This window comes from Sturnus vulgaris, chromosome 2, assembly GCF_052056855.1.
Source record: "Sturnus vulgaris isolate bStuVul1 chromosome 2, bStuVul1.hap1, whole genome shotgun sequence".
Lineage (NCBI taxonomy): Eukaryota > Metazoa > Chordata > Aves > Passeriformes > Sturnidae > Sturnus > Sturnus vulgaris.
The window spans coordinates 109,260,552-109,284,934 of record NC_142244.1 but is presented as its reverse complement, the minus strand read 5'-3'; the positions used below and the strand labels follow the sequence as shown (position 1 = coordinate 109,284,934).

At 34.1% G+C, this 24,383-nt stretch overlaps 1 protein-coding gene across 14 annotated transcripts in view; it reads left to right on the top strand.

Annotated features, from left to right (window-relative positions):
• DMD (dystrophin) overlaps positions 1-24,383 on the top strand; it is a 1,142,416-nt gene that overhangs the window by 437,152 nt on the left and 680,881 nt on the right. For all 14 annotated transcript variants that reach the window (XM_088160350.1, XM_088160356.1, XM_088160354.1 and 11 more), the window contains 5 exons: positions 1,819-1,969; positions 6,947-7,066; positions 12,839-12,940; positions 13,062-13,169; positions 18,571-18,750. In XM_088160350.1, the coding sequence (XP_088016476.1) occupies positions 1,819-1,969; positions 6,947-7,066; positions 12,839-12,940; positions 13,062-13,169; positions 18,571-18,750 (661 nt within the window). The remainder of the gene's footprint in view (positions 1-1,818; positions 1,970-6,946; positions 7,067-12,838; positions 12,941-13,061; positions 13,170-18,570; positions 18,751-24,383) is intronic.

Genomic DNA, 24,383 nt, shown 5'->3' with positions numbered 1-24,383 from the left:
ATGGTAATAGAAAGTGTGAAAAAAGGTACCACACTTTACAGCACAGGGAAAAAAAAAGCAAGCAGTAAACAAGGACAGGAGGAAAATATACCGATAAAGATGCTATAAAAGTGAAAGGGTCTTAGAAAAAGTGATTTAGGAGATCAGAATGTCAGAGGAAGATTGGAACACAACAATGCCTTTGTGTAAAAGCAGCCCAGATTGAATTTCTCATGTATTCACTATGTATTGAAAGTATTTGACTCTTCTAATAAGCAGTGCACTAGCATGCTGAAGGAAAACTGTTTTTTAAAAATTACTTCCTCCTGGCCTTTCCCAAACAGGATTCTCTATAGTAAAGCATCTCAGTGATAAATATGCCACTGCAGAGAAAAACAATGCAATTTACCACTTTATAGGAAGTTCTTCAACGTTTAAAACACATTCAATTCAATGTAAAAGTTGTTTGTTTTGTTTTTTTTTTTTTTTTTTTTTTTTAATTTGAAGCTTGAGAGCCATACTATAAGCAAAAGTTTTGATAATCTCCTGAGGTATATAAATACATACTAAAACCTCATATCAGATGTTTATAAAAGTACGTTCAAAACAAGGAACTATATGGTGAATGGTAAAAAAGAAGAAGCATTTTTTTTCTTAGCAATAAACTGTGAATATTTGTTGTGATTATTTACTTTTAAAACTTATGCTCCTAATTTCAGAATAACATCTATAATACGTGTTTCATCATAGTTTCTTAAATTCAGTTTAATAGGTTTTCTGTACAGTTTGTTTAATTTATTGCTAGCAGGAATACCTCCACGATGAAGTATTGTAGTTTATATTTAATAGTTTAGTTTAGAACATCCAGACAATAAAAGACACAGTTGAAGGTGAAGGACTGAGATCTGAGATCCCTAATCTTTTGTGAACCATGGGCTTTATTGAAACAGGGTATCACCTTTCTGTACTCTGTCTGCAATTGATAGAGAGATTAGGACGGAAACAGTACTGTATGAGTCCTCTGGTGGTTTTAATTGATCTTTAATAATCTATTTCCAGTTAGGGGGAAAAAAATCTGAAATAATAGAAATTATGTTGATGAAGAGGTTTTTTTAGGAAAGTTTAGAGAATTTCTGAAAAGGCAAGTGTAAATGGAAATTTGGAATGGATTTTTGGCCAGATCATTTTGGATCTAGCTATACAATTTGATTAGGCAAAACTGAAATATTTCCTGGTTAATATTTCAGACTATTCTCCATTGAATAACTGAAAAGGTAATATTTTTTCTATTTAATAGCCTAAATTAGAGGAAATTTGGTAAGGTCAGCTGTTTGAGTAGTTTTTAAAATACTTTAATGAATAAAACAAGCTTTAAAAAAACAGAGTGCGGAAATTTTGAACTCCAGCTCTAATGAGAATGCAACTAGAAGACAAAGCTTTAATAGAGTGGATATTATATGATGTAGTCAGTTCCTAAATAAAAAGCTTCAAAACAGTTTGCCTAAATCAAAACTATTTAAAAAAAAATTCAGATACCTTTTTCGTAGAACCTTAGTATTTCCTGAGTTGGAAGGGACCCATCAGGGTCATCAAGTCCAACTCCTGGCCCTGCACAGACACCCCAAGAGTCACCCCATGTGCCTGAGAGCATTGTCCCAGCACTTCTTGAGCTCTGTGAGGCTGGTGCTGTGAGCACTGCCCTGTTCCCCTTTCAAAACACATATTTCTATTCTGCCTTCAAATGTTACCCTGTGAAAATCTGTTATTATATGAGGCAGATATTTCTGCCTGTTGTTTTCTTCACTTATAAATTCTAATTATTTTTTCTTTGTTTTACAGTTTACATAAAGTCCTAATGGACCTGCAGAATCAGCAGCTAGCCCAGCTAGCTGATTGGCTGACAAAAACAGAGGAAAGGACAAAGAAAACTGATTTGGAGCCCTTAGGTCCTGATCTAGAGGACCTAAAGCATCAAATAGAAGAGCATAAGGTATGCTGTGGGGTGCTTCCAAAGGCATAAAAACCAAATTGGGTGTTTGACATTTTAAGAGCTCTACTCCTGCCATCAGAGCACAGCAAAGTAATATGAAATCTTGGTTTAATATTTATTGTACTGTAGAGTTAACAAGCTTTTGTAGACTTACTTTATCACAGCTGTGAGTTTTATTCTGATAGTAAAAAAAATTGCTTTCTTTTATATATAAGCAATATACTAGAATATGCAAGGCAACTGTAACATCTTTTCATTATGTTACAATGAAAACATATCAGGTTTTTTTAATGCCTGTGTATTCTTCTCTTTGCATCTTGCTCTTTTCTCTTACATGTTGTAGCAGGAATGATGCAGTAGTCAGACTACATAATATTGTTAGGACTCCAGAGATTCTGAATATATATTTGCACTGAATACATATTATGCACTGTAAAATGCTCTACTGTCCTAACACTAAGAAATACTTTTTGTAATGTATTTATATAACACTAACCCCTCCCAACAAAACAATAAAACAAACTAAAAAAAACCCAAAACAATTAAAAAAAAAAAAAAAAAAGAAAACAGCAACTCAGGAATAGAATATAAAATGGGATTTGGCCAATTTATTCCACATTACATAAGGATAGTTTTTTAATTGTAAGAATTAAGAACTAAAATGAGAAAGAGGATAGCTTGTGTAATACATTGATTCCATTTACTGGATTAGATTGACTTGCTTAATATTCATTTTGATTTTAAAATGAATTTATACATTTGTCTGTAGCACATGATGATAATAAGGAAACAGACAAATATGAAAAGCAGGTGATTTGTGAGATGGTGGAGACTTAATATGATGACCTGTAATGTCATCAGTGGCACAAAGCAGTTCCTTGCAATGGTATCTTGAGAGATTTTAACACCTGATGCTTCGTGGCCTATGTCAGTGCTAATCCAGATTTTAGAGGGCAGATCATCCTGAAAAACAATTCAAACTGAAATCAGCTTTTACAGTTCTTTTAAAAAGAGGTCAAAAGCTGAAAAAGACTTCATGATGCACTTGTGTGTTAAAGATGATTTCTTTGCATTCTGATTAAGGAGTGCTACTGAAGAAGAATACAAATTCTGCAGCTCCTGCTGCTGTTAGTGCTGTCTGTGCTTGCCCTGTGAGGAAACATTGCCATTCAGATGTGGGTTTGCTAGCTAAGGACATTTTCTGACATTGAATTTTCATTTTTAAAAAGACAGCAGGTAATTATGTAATGGCAATTAGAGAAAGAAACATGAAAGAATTTGAATACATCAGTACTAAGACTTGAATAACTTTACTCCTTTTTCTATTCATTTTATGCTTGAATACTAATATAAAATGTAATCCTTTTATTTATGCAATCTCTTTATGCTGCTTCTTTCTAATACTGAGAAAAACAGGCATTTAACTTGTATTTGAAGATTCTGAGTGAAGACACACAGAATTTTTTTTCCACATGCTAGTTCTTCATTTTGGTGTGTTGAGTTAGTGAACATTATTTAATTATGTGTATTACTTTTCAAATCTGTTTCATGTGTGAAAGGCAATTTAGCTAGAAATACTGGAAATAAAATTGTTGGGGTTTAATTTTAATTACATTTGTATTCATTTATCACTTGCCTTATTCAGAAGCCAAAGAACAGGGTGTTCCATTCTTTCAGTTTTTGAGAGAAAATGTCTTATAATTTTATTGTATTTTACACATAGCAAAGCTACCTCCTATAACAAGAGTTAAAACAATGGAATTTTAATAGGACAGTTACTGCTTCATTATTAAACAAACAAATAAAAAAGCAAAACCCAAGACCTTTCGTATTTTCTTTTAGTCTCATGTGAGTCTGGTTGTATCAGAAAAACAATTTTTTGTAAATTTATAAGAAGTATCAAGTTTGAAGATATAAAAAGCAATCATCATTTAAATGAAACAGACTTCAGCAAACATGATAGGTTTGGGTTGTTGTCAACTTGTCTCTGTCTCCTCTTTACCCTTATAATTTTGCCTTCCTCTCTTTTCCTGTTCATTAGTAGATACTTTTCACTCTATTTATGTCATTATATGTCTTCCCCTTTGACTTATGATTTCCATACATCTGATTTCTTTATTCTATATATTTTAAAATGATCTTGCAAACATATTGGTCTTGAGTTCTTATGACTGACACTTCAGTTTCTCTGCTGGTTCATATTCAAAACAAAGAAACGAAAACAAAAAAGCACACACTAATTTATATTGAGAATGGCAACCAACAATCAGACCAAAGAAAGAGCACAATGTTCTTCCCAGCATGCTACTTAGGTCCAAAATATATGAGGTTGTTATCTTGATAGTACTGAGAATTTTCTGAGTGGACTGAAGTGGTGAACTAGAAAATTTTATATTATTAGTTCAATATCTTTTGGATGAATACTTAAACATTTCAGTAAAGTTTTTTGGACTTTTTTGAGATTTTTTGTTTGTTTGTTTGTTTGTTTTGCAGTAGCATTTTATTATTTTTTCTCCTGTCACAATTGTTCCATCCTTATAATTTTTTAAAGGAAGAAAGCTACTTTTCAGTGAAAATCTAAGGACTACTGAGCTGTTCAAGCAGAATATTGTATTGAAAATGTTATAATGAATTTTAAAATTGTGTTTTTAATTGCACTGGTTTTATTATTCCAAATTATTATTATACCATATATAGTAAGTAAATTTTTATAGATTCATTAACTTTCTAGAAAAATTAAGCTTTTTTTTAATGGTAGGAATTTTAATACTTCAGATTGATTTATAAGGTAGAATGAGGCACTTCTTCAGTGTCCAAATATCAGGATGGATTTGTCTTTGGGTACTTGGATGACTTTGGTAGGGATTTTTATTCATTTTCAACTATATTATGTTGGAGTTGTATAAGTTGTTATCTGATAGATAGGAATTAAAGTAATTGTGGAGTTTTATGAGTTTCTGTTGTTGCTATCTTTATTCATCAACATCTATATCCATCTCACTTTTTAAGTCCCTGAAAATTTGCTATTTCTCTAATAAGCTCATGACAACTTATTAGAAATTTCCATTTAAATGATTTGAACAGCGTGCTCTTGCCTTGAAACTGTCCATCATAAATTCCTGTTCCAACAAAAATCTTGTAAACAAACAATTCTCACCAATGAATTTCATGGTAAAAATAGAACTTGGGTTATAAAGAACGGTCTTTTACTTCAGAGTAAATTGTATCTGCCGGAGGATTATATAATGATTTAACTTTCTGGTTTATCTGTTCCATGACTCCTCAAGTCTTTCACAATGAGTGTGAGACTCCCACCTCCAAAGTGCCATCCACTCCTGCTAACTCTGGTTTTGTTCTGGGATGCCATCTGTCACATTCCAGCTAATAAGGAAATAAAAGTCACCTTGTCCATGGCTATAGGCTTGCAGAGCAATGAATTTGTTTTGTGTGGCTTAAAGAGGGGGCTAAATGTGGGGGAAGTGAGCTGTGTTATACACTCTAATCCATGACTGCTCTGCCTCCTCTTCTCTTTCAAGTGCTGGGTCATAAAATGTTGAGAAGTCTAAATTCCAGGGATGACTCTAACAATTTAGTATACTTCACAGTCCTTGAAAATTGTTTTATAGTCTAGTTCTCTGAAGCAAATGGTACTCACAGGCATGAAAGTCAGAAAAAGGAGGATTCTTATATTGTCTCAATATGCCCATGAAAGAAATTAACTCTGAAATGGGTGGTGAGATATCTATGCCCTAAAAACAAAGTAGTCTGTGAATTCCTTTCCTATTGCTTATAATCACATTATGTTTGGGGTTTTATTATTATTTTTTTTTAATTCCAAAGAAAAGTAAGATGCCTATGAAAAAGAGTTTTAGAGTGCATGAGCTTATGCATACATGACTGAATTACTCGAAAAAGCAGCAGAAAACCACAACATAGTGAAATTCAACATAGTTGGTAACACAGTCAAGGTTTCTCTTGTGACAAAGCCATGCTATTTTTCAAACTGGAACTATCCCACTATATCTGCATTAGTCTCTAGAACACACTCAGCTGAAGTACTGAGAACGTAATCCAGGACTTTGATTTACCTCGTTCTTTTGTTGGTTTGAAGCAAGTTAGAGACACCTAAAAAGTGTGTCAGGCAGGATGGAGTCCTGGATACCTTGGGGCTTTTTATCAGAGGAGTGGTATGAGGTCTTCTCTGTGGTTTTAATTTTCATTACCAGCTCCACTTTAGCTCCTTACATTTTTGTTGGGAGTCCTCTTTCTGTACCTGAGCAAAGAAAGGAGAAAATAGATCTGTCTGCTGAGCTCCCTGGTGCCAGAGCTGGGCTGGTTTTGACTTCTGTTAGCTATTGCAAAGAGGGGGTTACATGTTTCATGGCAAGTGAGGGGAAAAAAAAAAGACAAGCAAGTTTTTCCTCAGACAGTCAGAAATCATGAAGTGCTTTGTTTCTTGCTTAGTTTCCTGGTTTCTGCAGTGAGTGAAACGAGGGTGCTGCATGAGTTTTCTAATGGTGGGTCACCTCCTGAGCCATTTTCTCCTATGTGAGTAACGTAGGGGTGCCAAGCTGAAGATAGTAAGTGCTTGTTGAATTAAATATATGTGACTTTTTATATTCTTACAATTTTGGGAAAAATATTAAATATTTTCATACATTAATATGAAGTATAAAATTGAATTCAGTGTCTATTTAAAATCTGCTGGCTATTGGTACATATAGATATTATGTGAATATCTGTGTAAATATGAATATATGCATAAATCAACAACAAACTCAACAAATTATTTCTCAAGCAAAATTTTCAGTCTGGAATATTGTTGTAAGAGGTAGGAAGTGTGAATGAGTAACTTTAAGCTCTGGAGTTGTCATATTTAGTCAGTTATGCAAGGTAATCAGTCGATGGTACTTTTTTTTTTTTTTTTTTTTTTTTTACTTTAGAACATATTCTCCAACACATATGCTTTCATTATAGGCATTTCAAGAAGATCTGGAACAGGAACAAGTCAAGGTGAATTCCCTAACCCATATGGTAGTGGTGGTGGATGAAAACAGTGGTGACAGAGCTACTGCTGCACTGGAAGAACAGCTTCAGGTAATGATTAAATGGCAATGCTGGTCCCAAAAAATGAAATTGGAAATTTTTAAAATAAGAAAAACCAGATAGTGAATGTGCACAGGATCATAATTTGTAGACAAATAATGGTTATCAAGAAATAGTAAGATTATTCTGTATTTCTCTAAAGTACTTTTGGGGGGAAAGTCATTATTTATTTTCTCATTATTTTCTCATAGCTATGTTTCTTAGGAAACAAATGGAACTATCATTTATTTGTATTCTCTAAATATAATCACTTGAGTATCTTTGAAAGAATGACACATTGTAGATACATTTGTGATAGAGCTAGCAGCCAAGATAATCTAAATGTTTTTCTAATATTGACTTGCTTATAGGAAAAGTTGCTATTGCTGTATTATTTATATTCCAGTGCTCTTGTGGTAACTTCTGAATGAAATTGGATAAACAAAAGTCAATAATTAATGTTGAGATACTTTAAAGAGGGTTCTCTTGTGTTGGTGGTGAGCTCTCCAGGAACAGAGCTCAAGAGGAATTACAATATTACAACCAAGATTCCTTCTATTTTTCTCTTTCAGAAGGGAAAATGTGTTTTTCTTTCATTTTCCTTTATTACCTAAGAAAATCAGAGTTTGTGTGTTCTGAATCATTACCAGCTAAGGTTTCTCTAGAGAAGCTATCAATACATTAAGCCAGAAGGTATGCTGGAGCACAGAGAGATACCTGAATGTAGCTAATTTGGGTACCACTAAATCAGTAATGGGCTTGGAATTTAGAGTAGGTTTGGCAAAGATGCTGAGCACTGCCACTTCAAATGTAATTCTACATTTTCTCTACTGCAGCTACTTAGTCATTCAAGGAGCACAATCCAGCCAAGATAACAATACAGCCTCTACTGATCCATGGTTATTAATTCATTTTGACTTCATCTTAAGTGTCAGAACACTGGTGCACCTGCTCAAAATAGTCTTAACCTTCCAGAATTTCTTGCCAACCAACTCCTTAGAACTGTTCAGTGAAATAAAGCAGATCCCTACTAAGAACATGGCTCCAAAAGCTAAACTAACTTTGTAAAATATCTTGAATGGAAGAAGAGAGAAAATAATTAACAGTATTTGATATTTATGGCACTTCATGAATTAGAAGATGTAGAAGGGAGAATTTTTAATAGTGTAAAAAACAAATGAAAGGTTTACGGATTTTTAGACAATTAATCTAATTTCACATCTTCAGAAAGAGGAATTAAGGGAACATCAGGTGCCACAGCTCCGTCCCATATTATTACAATGGTTGGAAAGGTGCCATTAGTGTCCTGTGCAACATCTGTGGCTGATCCATATTGGAATAAAGTGGAAATAGAACTCAGACTTTACTACAATACCTCAAAGAAACAGAATTAATAATTAATGTAAATGAAACACAGTGGATATACACAATTTGTAACTATAATAGTGCAGAAAGCACCAATTATTACTGTCTTGGAAAAAGTACATTGTTTTAAAGATGCTAGAAAGACAATTCCTGAGTCCTCTCGCCCTACAGTACAGGCCACCTCTGAGCAGAGCATGGTGTGGCGTGGGACAGTCCATTTGCTCTTGTAACATCCTTTATTCACAATTTCTTACAGAAGAATCTGAGAGAAAGCATAATAATACCATTGTTCTGGAAGCCAAAGAATATGTAACAATATTATAGACGTTAAAACCCAAGTACAGATATAAAGCTATAGAGTTTAGAGTGTTGGGGAGGTGTGAAAACTTTCATACTTTAATGCCCAGGAGGATGGTGTTACCATGGTCCACCTGCTCTCCTAGTGAAATGTCACACCTCTTTTTAGTGTACAGGAACTGTTTGGAATATTTTTTTTTATATCACTTGCAGTCTGAATATAAGCACAGGAGATAAAATGTGTTGACAGGCACAACCATTAGAGCATTTGACAAAAAGCACAATGGAGAATAGTTCCAAGCGTGATTATGTATCTGTCAGTCTGACTTCTAAATGTAGAACAAAACAAGAGCATGAACTGTCAGACAAAAGAGCTTAATAAGACTGGCACAGTGAGGTGCTGGTCAGGATCAGATTAGGAAGAAAATAAGCAGTTATTTCCATGTAATAGTCAAAGATGCATTTTCCAAGCAGGTGCAATTCAGTTATGCCTTTCCTTTTGAGGTAATGATTCTTGAAATATTTTCATACATATAAATAGCTATGTATATATTATGTATTTTGTTTTTTCAAATGTTTGTATAAGACAATTTTTTAAAGCCTAAAATGAACTTTTTGAGATTATTAGATCTCAGGAAGGTTGACAAGAGTCTATGCTGATTTTAAATGAACTGTATAGAACGTCTTAAATTTTATTGCCTATGCAAAAGCATATCTATTTAAGATGCAATTAATGACAGAGAAGCCAAAAGTGTCCTCTGAAATTATTAACTGAAAATTTACCCTTGCTTGGAAAACTAAAACTAAACACAATTTCAGGGCTTTTCTTAGAAGCATCTCTCTCCCTAAGGTACTTTGAGAGACTACAGCTAGACCGGGTGAGTGTGAATGCTAAAACTACTTTTACATTACTTTGTGTACTTAACATATCAATGTGTGACGTATTGAGAGACTCGGTTTATGGTGCTGTTTAGACTTAAAACTCCAAGACCCCAATTAAACTCAATCCATAGATTTACCAAGGCAGCTGCAGAATAAGGCTCAAATCTATATTTAGTGTTGCAAAATCAAACCACTTTAGTAGCAAAGCTGTTGCTGCACTCAGATTCGTTTCTACAAGAAAAATGAGGGAAATGATTTTCATCTCAGAGAAATGGCTGAATAACATGCAGAAGCCATAAATGCAAGGAGATTTTTTTTCCATAATTATACCCACCAGACAACAGGTCTCTTAAGGACTCTTTTGGGCTAACTCAAATTAGAGGCTTCCCCAGGCTTCAAGGGGGAAAGGTCTTCAAGGTCTGTGCTAGAAAGAAATCTGTATGAAGTGTATCAAATGCTACTTGATGGCTTATTCCCCTACTGGGGGAAAGGAACTGAGAGTATATTTTTCAGGATTACATAGTCATATTATTGAGGGCACTGTCCTTTGATTGAAGTTGATATATGGGAAGTTCTTATAAAAATATATCAAAAAAAGTGAGAAATGTTAAAGAATTAACAGACTATTTCAGTTGACTCACTGAGCACTTATGACAGGAAGTTACATCCTACAGACTTCAGGGATTTCCAAGACTTGGTCATCACAACAGTATGATATTCCTGGGTGATGCCTGGGAAGTTGAAATCTCCATGTAGAATAGTTTACATCCTGAGCAGCCTGGAGTTCTCCATCCCAGATTTCCAACTGCAGGACTCATTCCACACAGTCTATAAATATCACAGCTGTGGGATCTGACCAGTGCTTCCAGTTCATCCTGTTTGTTTCTCCCACTCTGTGTGTTGGTGTATGAAATGTTGAACCTTTCAGAACTGCACACAAAACTTATTGCTGTTTGGTAGACATTCTATGAATAGGCTAAATATTTAGTTGTAAAGAATTAATTTTGGATATAGGCAAAAGCATTTTTTCTATTTTTTCTTAGTGTTTTTAAAAATGGAGAGCTATACCTTATTAGAAAACCATTTATCAAATAAGCTTAGTTGCAAGCTTGCTGTACATTATTTTAGTCCAGTGTTCCCAAGAGTTATGTTTTACTCATTTTCTTCTGTTCTTGCTTCCTTACTTTGACCTTTTAGCAGAATAAAATATTTCATCTTCTGCTTTTGATAGTCACAAAAATATTCTTTCAGTGTCCTCTAAGCAGAAAAAAAAATCTTCTTTTGCATGCAGATTTCTCTGAAAATTCAAGTTATGTCTGTAAGAAAAGGCATTTTTTTGAAGGAGTGCATTTTACTTGTTAGTGTGGATTCAATCAGTATCTCTGAAAATTTGTTTTCACAGGTGTTAGGAGCACTTGAAGCAGTTTGAGTTTCTGGGCATCTCACAGGCTACTGTTTGATGTGAATAGAGAGTTAAAGTTGAGCACCATGTGATTTAGTATAAAATCTACTTTATAAATAACAGTCCTGACATGCTATTTCAAACTTGAAACTTCATGTCTTAAATCCATTGAACCCAAGAGTGTATCTTGGTCTCATGGTTGTTTTGGCCTCTCATGAGAAATAACTAGATTTAAGGTAGGTCACAGAATCAGCACTTTTAACAGTGAATTTATTTGGTCATTTTCCTTACTTCAGTAACATAAAAGATCTAGTCAATTTCTTGAGGGGAAAAAAAAAAAGGTTTTGCGGCTCTGAAATCATATGTATAAAATGGTATTTTGTATTAACTTTTTTTGCTGTGCAAATCAATATATTGCTCAGAGTTAATGCGGGGCCAGATATTTGATCTTGTTCTTTTGAGGTTTTGTGTTTTCTAGAAGACCAAACAAAAAAATACTTCTGATGGTGTACTGTACACAGTGATAATTGATGGAGATGTCATTGCAGTTGTTGACAGAATTTTTTTTTCATGGTAATCGTTAAGAAAAAACAGCTGCTTGGATGTGAGCTATTTAAAAGTTACTTAAGTATGAGGAATTTTATAAAATAGCTATGGAAAGATATGCTTATGATTTTTGAACTAGCAATTAGCAAGGTATGGTTTTAGTGTCCACTAAATGGAAAATTGTATCTGCTGACTTTTTACTGTGGCATAAAACTGTTAAAGCAACAAATTCAGATGGCATTCTGAAATTTTATCTTCCATATCCTAGGAAGTGAAACTTAATTTTTTCTTCCTGGTTGAAAATACAATTGTAATTTTACTCAGTTTTAAGAATCTACTATTTGGATGCTACATTTTTACCAAAATTAAATTGTAATTTATAAGAGAAATATGTAAATACAAAATATATAGCATCATATAATATCTCAAGTTATAAGGGACCCATAAGAGTCATAAAGTAAATAACTAAATGTGAAAAAAGGAAGAAACTGTTATATTTTTTGTCAGGATGTACTTTTGAAGTGGATGAAAAATTAAGAATGCAGTAGTATAGAGTATCTTTCAGCTGTTTATAAGAGATTTTTTCTTTTTTTTTGGGACCAGCTGAATAATTTACATTTGATGTCCAGGGGTAACTAAGTGACTAAAAATCATTGCAATAAAAGTTTTCTATCATCAACTACAATAAGGGAGAAGAGAACAAGATGGTTATTTTTTTGTGTAATTTAAATGCATACGTAGTAGCATATGCTGCAACTACCTAGGAAACCTCAGTGGGATTTGTGCTGGTGTGGAAGTTTAAAAGGGTGGGTTGTTTATTTTTTTCCATTGCAATATTTTAAAAGAGGTAAGAGCTTTGACCAACTGTACTGATGATGCAACTTAAAAAACAATTTATTTTTCTGCTTTGGCCACATCTTTGGCAGTCATGTTTATGTTTCAGGTAGTTCTCTTTTGGGCATCTTAAACTTTTGAAATAGAGTGGGTTTTTGAAAGTGTAATTCTAGAAACTTGCTAGAAAACCGTCTGTAGACTAGTATTAAAATATTCTGGTTTTAGATCTATTGCTTTCCCTATTATTTCCATTTTGGTTTTATTTCAAATGGTCCTAAAATCCGTTTCAGTGTGATATGCAACATATTTTAAGGACATATGCTTGAAAGAAAATGTGAATAAGGAAAATGTTTCCATAAAAAAATTTGTAATGCCATAGGGAAAACAGCTTTCCTTGTTTAGGAAGAAAAAAAGTAAACAAATGCAAAACTCTTTTTTTTGTGTTTCTTTCTCTCCAGCACTTTGGAAAACGGTGGGCAGCCATCTGTAGATGGACAGAAGAACGATGGGTGCTTCTGCAAGATATTCTTCGTAAATGGCAGCATTTTGCAGAAGAACAGGTTAGTACCTTTTTAAGTTATAAATTGGAATGTTCTTCAAAACATCATAGGAAATATAAGAATGTATTTTATTATATAGGAAAGGCCCGACTGAAGTTTTTTCTCTCCAATTTTATTTCAGTGCCTTTTTGATGCATGGCTTACTGAGAAAGAGGATGCTGTGAGCAAAATTCATACAACTGGCTTTGGAGATCAGAATGAAATGCTGACCAATCTAAGCAAATTAGCAGTATGTATTTTTAATTCTTCTATTTTATGTCCAACTTCCTAAATTTGAGTCTGCATGCACATGGCTTTACCCTACTCTCAGATATTAGGGTGGAAGAGAACATCTATTTCATATTTTGGGACTGGGCTTTGCCTCATGTGGATGGAATAGGTTGGTACATAGCCTTGCTGATAAAGGAGCCACTAGATAGAGATGGATTTCTTGGTTGTATCTTTGGTCAAAAGTTCATGAAATAAAATAGCATTTTGGTGTCTTAAAAGTATGTATACTTTTATAGTGAAAGTTTTGTTGTTGATACTGCTGGTGTGTATATTGTGTGTGAGACTATATATACATATGTGCAAAGGAATATGCATATGAGTAAGTACTTATCCTACAGCAATCTACACTCCTTGAACTTGAAAAAGCTGAAGGCTCAGAAGTTAGGAAATTAGTGTTACTTTAGCACTGTACCTCAGCATCAGGAATGTAGTTACATGCACTAAATGCATTTTTTTCACCACATCCTCCACCTTACTCTTCAGCAAATTCTCCGCCCTGCATGGTCTTTATGGAGGGAATGTAGGTCTGGTTGTGCCTGTAGAAGTTAAAAACTTGTGGCATCCTAGACTTGCCAATGGCTTCACAGCACTAGGACCTTTATAAAGAAAATGATACTGTATGTGCTATTTCTGTGTGTAATGATGACTGCCTGGAATTTAGGGGAAAGGAAATATGTCCATGTCATGTCCATGCTTTGGTTAAAATAGGTGAATTATTGCTTTGTTAGGGACAAAACTGGTAATCTTTTAATTATTTAATTATTTATTATTAATTAGCCATTATTAATTATTTAATAATAAATATGACATATCAATTATCTATTGTTAGCTAAATATTCCTTACTGAATATAAATATTTTTTTTAGAAATATCTAAAGATGAAGCTTAAATTTTTAAAAATTAATTTAGGATTTATGTCTTTCTCACCATTCTACATTAAAAGTAGAAACATTCAGGCTCTAGGTTGATAAAAATACCATGAGGTTTCTGAGATTTGAGTAACTATTTTATTCTCACATGTACGAATGTATAAAGCTTAAGAAAAAAACCCCAAACTCAGAGACTGGTTGTTTAATTCTGTTGTAACTGGTCAGGAATTATTGATATATATTCCTTTGATTCATAGAATGAATCAGTAGCTAATTTAAGAACCAGAAGATTGATTTTTAGCATAATCTTGAGACACTAATTATTACACTGTCACATAAAGGGTTTTTTTCTCCTCTCCCTTCTTTTTCCATCCTCAACTCTTTAGGGGTTAATAAAAATATGCATTTAGAAGTACAGACTTGGATTTTGATTAAAGATTTCTTAAGATTAAGTAAACTTCTTTGTAAAGGGAGGAAAACGTGTTTGCCTCAGTGTATATACTTGGAAATTCTAGCAATCTAACATGTGAGCCATCTTGAGGCTGACTTCAAGCCAGGCTTTTAACACATAATGGATTAGAGACAACTCAAAATGCTTTAGATTACCTTCAGTAGGAAAAATTTATTGCCAGAAATTCAAATTTATTCAAAAAATGTGTACTTTTGGATTTCAGAAGGCTGCTAGAGGGCATAGGTACAGAGGGTTGAAATGTTTATCACAAATTGTGAAGCAGCAGACTATTAAGGCTTTGCAAGTGTTAAGGATAGGGCCAGTTTGGATACCTTTCAGAATTTCTTGAAAATAGGATGTTAAGAAGGAAACGCTTTTGTAGTACTTTTGTAAGTTTCATTAATAAACTCTTATGAAGTTAAAGTTGTATTAAAATTATGCTGCCAGTTCAAATCGTTAAGCATTATTATCATTAAATAATTGTGGTCTCTGAGGAAACAGAGTGAACAACATAAAATAATAAATAAAATTATTTTTCCATAGCTCTGAACTTCAATAAGAATCCTGTCATCCTTAACGGAACAGGTGGAGTTTATTAATTGCAACTTACTCTTTTTACACAGGAATAACTTTGATCTTTTTAGAAATATGATTAATAATGCAATAGTTTAGGTATTTAAATATTGGTGGTATGCTAGAAGAAAACTGCCTCTTCAGTGTCTGATTTGCAGCAGAAAAGTAACTTCTACTTTTGGAATTCCCTCTATCAGGTTTTAGCAGAAGCAGTTTCCAAATTTCAGTGAGTGTTTTTACATTCACACAATGACAACTTGCTTGAAGTCTTGTGTATGACAATTTATTTTAATCTTGTCTGAACCTTCAGGAATTTGTATTAATATATCAGCCACATCATGGGTTTTTTCTGCATGGAATAGATTCTGCTCTTGGACTGGCTTTTAGAAATAGGGGAAAATGGGATCATCCCATGCTGACCCTGACATGCATGTTGTGCCTGTCTCCTGGTGTATTTTATTTTGATACGTATTTAAATGTAGTAGAGGAAAGCTGTCACCACGGATCACCCTTATAATTAGGTCTGAATTGCAAAAGTAAGTCTGTGAGGGAATAAAAATGTATCTTTTCACTTAAAATAAAAATATTTATATTCTTAACAATAAAATATCTTGATCCCTCAGTTTTCAAGTCATTTCCAGCAAGAAATTACAGCATTAGTTGTTCTTATTAGACTTTAATAAGAATAGGTTTGATATTGTAATATGACATAAGAGCTTCCAGCCTATGTTTTCTGCCTCACTTATATGCAGAACTTTGCCAGATATTCTGCTGTGTTCTTTAGCCAGTCTCTTTAACCAGATGGAAATTTCTGAAGGTAATTTATTAAACCATTTAGCATTGGGACTGTTGATTTGAAATTAAACAACCCTCCTACAAAGCCCTAAGCATTCTAAATTGATTGGTGTGAAGCAGGTCTTTGACATACTGTTCACAGTAGGAAAAAAATTGACTTTTATATCACATTAATGTCCACAGACTGGAGCCTGCTCCACTGTGGGCTCTCTACAGTTCAGTTTCCTTCAGAGCACATCTGCCTGTTCTGGTGTGGGATCCTCCACAGACTGCTGTTTATTTCAAAGGATTTATTCAGTATTTTATGTGAAAATTTATCTTTGTCACCAGCTCTCTGCTGGGATCTTCCTAGTTTAAAGGTCAGAAAAACTGTTTAGCAGGTAGTTGCTCCAATTCTTAAAATAGTTCCTTAGAACAACAAGAATTGTTTTGTTTTTGTAGTTTTCCACCTACCATTAATTCAATGACACTGTAACTGACTTTAATCCTTACATAGGTGTAGGGTGAAACAACATGGACTGAGCTGGAAGATGCCATGCACTGGGAATGTAGAACTGAGATGAAATTTTGGTGCCACATATGGCACAGGCTTGATAGATTCTTTTCATGTCCTAGGCCTATATTTTGTAGTCTGTAAAATGAAGTTGTCATATTTAGGGTTTTTTTGTTTTGGGGGGCTTTTTTGTTTGTTTTTTTTTGTTTACTTGTTTGGGTTTTGTAAAAAAAAATACTGAGAGCTATTGCAAAGATATACAAAATCTACCTCTAAATATATATATATATTTTTTTTTTTAACATATATAAAATAAGTTAGATATTACACTGGTTTTAACTGAAATAAATTTCTTTGCAGCTGAAAACTAATGATACAGTGGTTGTTGCTGGTCAAACTATTACATTAAGCAAAATAAGTTTTTGATTTTAAGGAGAAGAAAAACTCAAAAATTAAAAACTTAAACCCTCCAAAAATAGAACAACATCACCAAAAATAAGGAAATCACTTTATAATGTTCTAATATCAGGGTTTACAATATGCACTTGACAGAAGTTATGACTGATATATTTGATAATTAATTTCCTAAAACACACTGCCATGTCTTGCCTTCCAAATTGGCAAATTACATATTTTTCAGTTACTATTATTATTTTAGGTCTATTCTCGTACTGGAAAAAAACCCAGAGCATATTTTTTGTTATTGTGGGACATTGACAGGTTTTTAATGAAGAAATGTGAAAACAGAATCTCTCAGTATAGTTTTCCAGATTGACTGTAGCTGTCACAAAAGCATATTAAATTTCAGTGAGTAGTATCCTTAAAAGAAATTTTTAGCATCTTTATTTTTGTAGTGTTTCACTTCCTGCTTGTGCTCCAGGTATCTTGGATTGATGCTGAACTCAAGGGTGTGCTATACAGCTGCTGTGGGCTGGGGTGATTAGAAATCTCTTCAGAACTAACTAATGTTTCACAGGATAACAATTTTTTATTATTCCAGTCAGTGTATGGTGGCTTCCACATGAGCTTTTTCTGACGCTGTAGGCGTAAAAAAAGGTCAAATATAACCATGCTTGAAGCTTAACATGCTAAACTTGTTTGCATCTACTTTCCTCCATCTGTTAGGTCTCCTACTACTCTGAAAAGAGATTCTTCAATATAAAGTTACCTTCTACTTCTCAGGGCTAGATCAATTTAAATTTTTCTATTAGCTGTGCCTACCATTAGTAATTATGTTTCAAATCAAATCTGATTAGAAAGAGCACTGATTACAAAGACAATCTTTCTTTTGCTGAGTTGTGTTTTTAATTACAATTTTGGATTATATAGACATAAGAAAATATATATATATAGACTAAATTCTGTTGTCTAACCACTTGTTTGATTATCCCTTTCATTCTTTGGGGATTAGAATGCAACCCACAACTGCATAGAGAGTTCAAAATTTGGCCATGGTTAGCAGGACTAGGGTGTAGAGAATGAATGTTTAAGGAATGAAAATCAGTGAAGTTAAGGAGTTAAGGCTTTAAAAAGTAAATCCAGGTAAGAACTGGAGCTATGGATGACCCTTGGGTCTGTGAACAGCCTGTTTCACAGGCAGGTTTGCACTTAGAGATCTCAGGAATTTCAAGGTCCTTTGACAGAGTGTGTTTTGATTTTTTGTTTATTTGTGTTCTTAGTTTGGACTTTTGTTTTGATTTTTTTTTGGTTTGTTTGCATTGTTTTTGTTTTTTTAATCTTGGTTTGTGATCAACTATTATTTTTCTAGGAACCTTTTTTTTCCAATATGCAATATATAACAAAGTACATTGACATTTTAGATTGTTTGACATGTTGATATAGTTGTTACCATTAGTGCAGCTTTAAGGTTACTTCTGTGACACAACTGTTAGCTTTTCGATTTGTGTCATCACCTGAAGCCTGCTGTGAAGTTTGGAATTTCTCCACTTGCCATGTTGTGTTGCTATGTAAGCTCTGCCAGCAGTTTTTATGGAAATAGCATCATGAAATTATAGGAGCCCGAACACATTTTCAGCATTTTCAGCTCTTTCTGATGTTCTCCTTATGATTTTTTCTTCTAAGTTTGTTGGTTTTCTTTTTGTTGGTGTTTTGGTTTGGATTTTTTTTTTTTTATATATATATGAATGTGTGTTCTTCCTTCTGTTACTTTGTTTAACAGATCCTAAAAGGAGATCTAGAAATGAAAAGGCAAATGATGAGTAAGCTGAAGTTGCTCAGCCAAGATCTCCTTGTAGCTGTGAAAAATAAAGCAGTGGCTCAAAAGCTGGAAAGTCGCCTTGAAAATTTTGCCCAGCGCTGGGAAAGCCTTGTGCAGAAGGTGGAGAGCAATTCTAAACAGGTTTGTAAAATCCAGTTTTATCAGTTTGTGACAGTCAGATCCTTTGACAGTCAAATGCATGAGGTGGTTTGGGTGCCGTTTGTCATCTTGTTTTAATTTTTTCCCCTGCATGATTCTTTAAGACATATTTTATTTTTAGGACAGCATAGTACAACTGTAATATCACGTTCCTGAATTTTATTTATCTTTTTAGTTTTTAATCTCTCCTTATAGTGTTGATTATTTTCTTGGGTTGTTAACTATGTTTTCAGGGATGATACAAAACAGAATGAAAAAACCTTTCCTGTTAATTTATTTTTAACCTATAATAACACACTTTTTTTATAGGCGTATGTTTTAAATAGCACGTAGTCTGCAATTAGTGCAAGAACTGTCCACTAGTTTAAGTGAAATTTTTTTTTTCAACATTAAAAGTTTATAATTCATTGCTATTTTACTTCTGCATATGATATGCTGATTTACAAACTAAAAAGAGAGGCTACAAAAAAGAGAAATTTCTCGGAAAAATAAAGAAATCAATCTGTACCTGTAACCAAAGTGCCAAGGAAAAAAATACAACCTGCTATTATTTTGACCACTTTATGTTAACTGTAATATATTTTAAAAAGAAATTGAGGCTTTAAGCCATGTAACAAAATTCAGCATTCTGGTGTAGTACCCAAACCCATATCCAATTACTTTGCCTAGACATCTTGTTAGCCTCTCTTTCTTACTGGATTTAAAGCCAAACCAGCTCCCTTTTTTTCCATTTCATTATCTCACTGAGATATATTTGAGTTATACTGAGTATCTCACTGAGATACTCAGTTATATTTGAGCTGTCATTGTGTGACTGGTAAAATGGAAATGGATATTAAAGCTTTTTAATTAGTCAGCACAGAGTAGAATGTTGCAGCAGGTAACTGTCCTGTCAATACAGGTCTCTTTCAGTTCTGGCCAGTTTGATTCAATTCCCTTGAGCATGCTGCCCTTTTTGCTTGCTCTCTACTAACACTTCTACCAAATTATGTTTGGGTAATTAAAGAAAAGCTGCTATTCTTTATGTAGTGATCTGAATCCCTCTTAGTAACCTTGCTTTCAACTCGTACCTTAATATTTTAGTTTACTCTGTGATAGAAAAAGCAGCTGAAGTTGGAAAAATCAGTTGGGGAGAATATAAGGGAAGAAAATGGGGGAAGGGCACCATTTCACTTAGGAAGCAAAACCATATTGTGTACACAGCATATAGGAGTTGAAAATAAGATTTAATTACAGTGTATTTGCTGTAGAAAACCTCATGTTTCAAAGCTGGGGAAAATTCCAGAGATTCATTTTTGAATTTGGGCTGGGTAGGGTCTCATGATTTGAGGAAGTTAGAAGTCACTCCAAATTGTTCAAACCCTATTCAGATTGGTGATGGCTCCTAAATGCAGTTACCAGTTTTGAAAATTGAACTTAGATAACAGAAAATGAAATGAGCAGACCTGAGGCTGTAAACAGAGATCAGCACAGCTGGGAGATGCTTAGGATTCCCAAGAGAGTGTAGCTGTCCTATCCCAGCAGAACACTCCAGTGGACAGGCTTTTCCTCAAAGGGGAAGCTGCTCTGCTTGGGATAGAAGTGACCTGCTGTCATGGGAATGCTGCTTCACCTTCTGGGAGCATGGCACAGCTAGACCTGGCTGAGGAACCTGTTCCTAAGGCACTGTTGCACTGCTCAGATGTATCTTCTGTGAAATACTGGTGGTGTGCTTGTCACCATGGGTTTCTGTCTAGGCAGGGCAGATGATTTCAGTGAGGTTTTCACATGTATTCATTACAGAGCTCATTTATGTGTTTACACTGCAGGAAAAAATGCAAGATCTCATTATGTTCTCTATTCATGAACTGAGGAGGAGACTTTTAAGAGGGCGAAAAATAGAATATTTTGCACTAAAATCTATCAGAAAATGTATGTTTTATTCATCAGGCTTAGCTATTGCTTCCAAAATTAACTTTACGTGGTTTAGTGGTGGAATTGGCAGAGCTGGGTCAATAGTTAAATTCAATGATCTTAAATGTCTCTTCCAACCTTCAGGATTCTATGATTAATAATTTTCATAGGGCCTTCATAATTGCATTTTTGTCCTTAGTTATTTCCCCTCTTAATAAAGTGTTGCCAAATGATTAACTTGTTAACAAAATAAGAAATTAAATGGAAGAGACAACCTCAGGCTCAGTTCAAAGATGATTCTCCAACTAGACATATAAAGTAGCTATAAATCCCAAAGGAAAAGTGCAGAAAGTAGAATGTGAGTTCTCCTACATTTGGCTCAATTAATTGCTCCTGGATTCAAGAATCTAATCAGAACACGTGCCTGAAGCTCCTGCTACAAATGACTGGATGGCCAGGAGGTGAGAGAGAGAGAAATCTAAAAAGCAGTTTGTCCTCATCGTGAGAATGTCAGCTTTCCTTCACTGACCACACAGTGGAATCAAGGACAAGGACAGCTTGCTTAGGCTAGATGCAGAGCTTCCAGAAACTCTAAACCCAGCTCTGCTGAGTTCATTATGCTCCACTAAATTGTACTAAAAATCTTTCCAAACTAAAGAAAACACCATTCTTCATCTGAACTTCCCCACTCACAGAGATAAATTTCATCAAAAAACAGATGACAGCTCCAAAAGTGAGTGTAAAGGAAAATTATGAGTTCATCAGGACAGAGGGCACTTCCAAAGACAGTAATAAATGTTGGCATTAAAGGAAGGCTGCTGTATAAATGAGAAATAAAATGCCATAAAACTACTGAAGTGCTGTACACACATTGTACATATGTTTGCCTATAGATGATGAAAAAGATTTGAATTTGTCTGCTTGGAAAAATGATGAGTTTTAACATGTTTCAAAGATGGGCTAGATGTGAAACCGCAGGCAAGCATTGTATTTTGAAAGCATTTTAATGTTCAGCCTTGTGAGTCACCTTAGCCCTTTCCATATGATTTTCTAGTGGGTTAAAGCCCGAGTCTGTATTGCCCCTTCTCAGATTCACATTTGTATTCAGGGACTGAGGAGGATGAAGAAAATAGAGTTGTTACTTACACCATCTTTGAATAATATATGAAACACACCACTCTGGTGATTAAAAGGTGTTTGGATATTTTGGGGTTTTTTTGTTGTTTAGGTATTTTATTTATTTGTTTACATTTGCTTTGGGAGGGAGTTTGTGTTGTTTTTGTTTTTGTTTTTTTTTGTTTGGCTGGTTTTGTTTTGCCTTTTTGTTTTGTGTGTTTTTTATTGTTTTGGGGGGTTTTGTGTTTGTTTGGGTTTTTTTTTTCCTTTTTTTTTTTCACCAGGTAAGCCAATAAAAGTTACTTCTTTCTTTTGTAATTACTAATATTTTTAAGTATTGTCCTTTGCACACTAAAGTGTATGCAGTTTACATGTGAACCAGCTTCATGTTACACAGTAAGGTTGCAATCTACCTTTAATTCTTACCCTGTCTGTAATTAGAATAATTATGAACTTCAAATTCACATCTCCTTTCTCCTTTTGAAGAACATAGTATTTAACCTCCACTCCTGTTGATTAAGCATGAAAAATACTTTTTTACTGTTTTCACATCCAGATCATTAACCCCCCCCACATTATCGTGCCTTGACAGCCCTGAGCAGTGATTGCTCTGCCAGCTCTGGAAGTGCAGTTCCCCATCCCCAGCTGAAGCTGCTACTCCTGTAATTGGTATTGTGCTGCAGATCATGCCTACACTGCTCTATCCTGTGCTATACCTTCTTCACTGGAAACTCTGCCCTGGTATTGATTAACAAATGAAAACATGGCAGGATATGACCCTGGGTGTCCTAAACATCATCCTAGCATTGATTTTTGGATAAAACAGAGCGTAATAAGAATTTTATGAGAAGAGGTGAGAGAGACAGAGAGACTGTGCCCAAAATTATATAATAGGCAAGAAATTCTTTCTGTTCTTATGTGTAGTCAGTTCAGGGAGTGATGACGTCAGGTTCTATCTTCAAATGTCATGGAATCCTAGATATCTGAAGCTTTAACTTGCTTTTCCTTCTGCCTTCTAATTATTTAAAATAAAATGGGAACAAATGCTGTATAGAGTTTCAATAAAAATATATGGAAATCACTACTTAATATTGTCATAATTTCTGTAGAAAAAAATAATCAAAATCAGTACATCTTGTTGAGAGAACTAAAACAAGAATGTTACTACATACAACTTTAGTGATTGAAAAGTCAACTGGGTGTTTTTCTCTTCTGAAGAATTTTGTAGTTCATGCGTTACCTAAATCTGCAGGTCACAAGCAGCTTATTGAATTGACATAATTAATCCATATATTTTTTTAAAAATCTGCTCTGAATCTAAATTTTTCAGTCTTCTTAGTAGTCCAGAGTCTGCTCTAAAACCTAAACAACTGCCTGTTTCTAAGGTGGAAGCACAGTATTGAGTTAACTGCTCTGTGTGAGAAATACTGACAATTTACAGTACGAAATCACTTCCTTACTCTTCACTTCCACTGTCAGCCTGGACAAAGAACAGGGAGACTTTTGCATAGAAGACAATGGGAAGAATGCAGCAGAGTTGGCAAGAATTTGTTGGGGTATTTTTTCTTGGATAAAGGTTTCTTGGCTTTACTGATATTGCCTGCTGGGAAGAGGCTGTTTACTAACAGTGTTTCCCTTTCCATGTCATTCTATTTTTATTTTTTTAATGCAAGAAAGCATTGTGGGAAAGGTCATAGATCTGGTTGCCTCTTCATTGCTTATAGAAGCACTTATGTTTCAATAACTAAGCTAACTCAATTCTCTTAGTGAGTTTTTGATGCAAGAAGTCATAGATAATTGATGTATGTGTTTATAGTTTCGTGGACTTTTAGATACTGGCATTTCTATTGTTGAGTTGGAAACTCTAATTCTTGCATATTTGCAAAAGTAAAGAAGCAAGACTTTTCAAGCTTTTCTCAACTTTTTCTACTTCTGGTATAATTTTTTTTCCTTTATTTTCCATTTCACTGCCCTTAAACTGTGAAGTGGTCATTGAAGCTATAACTAGAGCGTTTTGACAAATGAGCCATCATCTGACAGAATCAAAAAAAGAAGTGGCCTATTTCTCATGAGTTAAGATATTTAAGAACAGCTGCCCATATCTGGATTGAAAAAAAGTTATATGAAAAAGGTGTATACAGGCAGTACATGCACAAGCAGTGTACAAACAAATATGAGCAAAAGATATTTGTCATCTTTTTTTTTAATGCAGCTTTACAATGGAGTTTTTTTCATATTATCAGAGCAAAGCTAAATGCATTAGATAGGTAGTGTTTACAGTGTTACATGCCATGGGTGTTAGTATCTGGTGTCACCCCCAAATATTATTTTCAAATTATGGAATAAAATTGATGCAAATTAATTTGCCTTCTAGTGCATGTGTTCTAATTTAAGATTTCCAGGCAGAAAGTTAACTGCCCTTTCATGCAAGTACGTTATTGTGGATTACATTCTATCTGAAAAATTTTATGAATGGTTAACACTAATAATTGGTATTAAGGCCATTTTTATATCTTTATCACCTCTCAGGAAGCAAATTTTCAGAATGGGGGCAGTCTGAAAGCAATATTTAGTAATAGTAACATTTTATTTATTTGCTATCATTC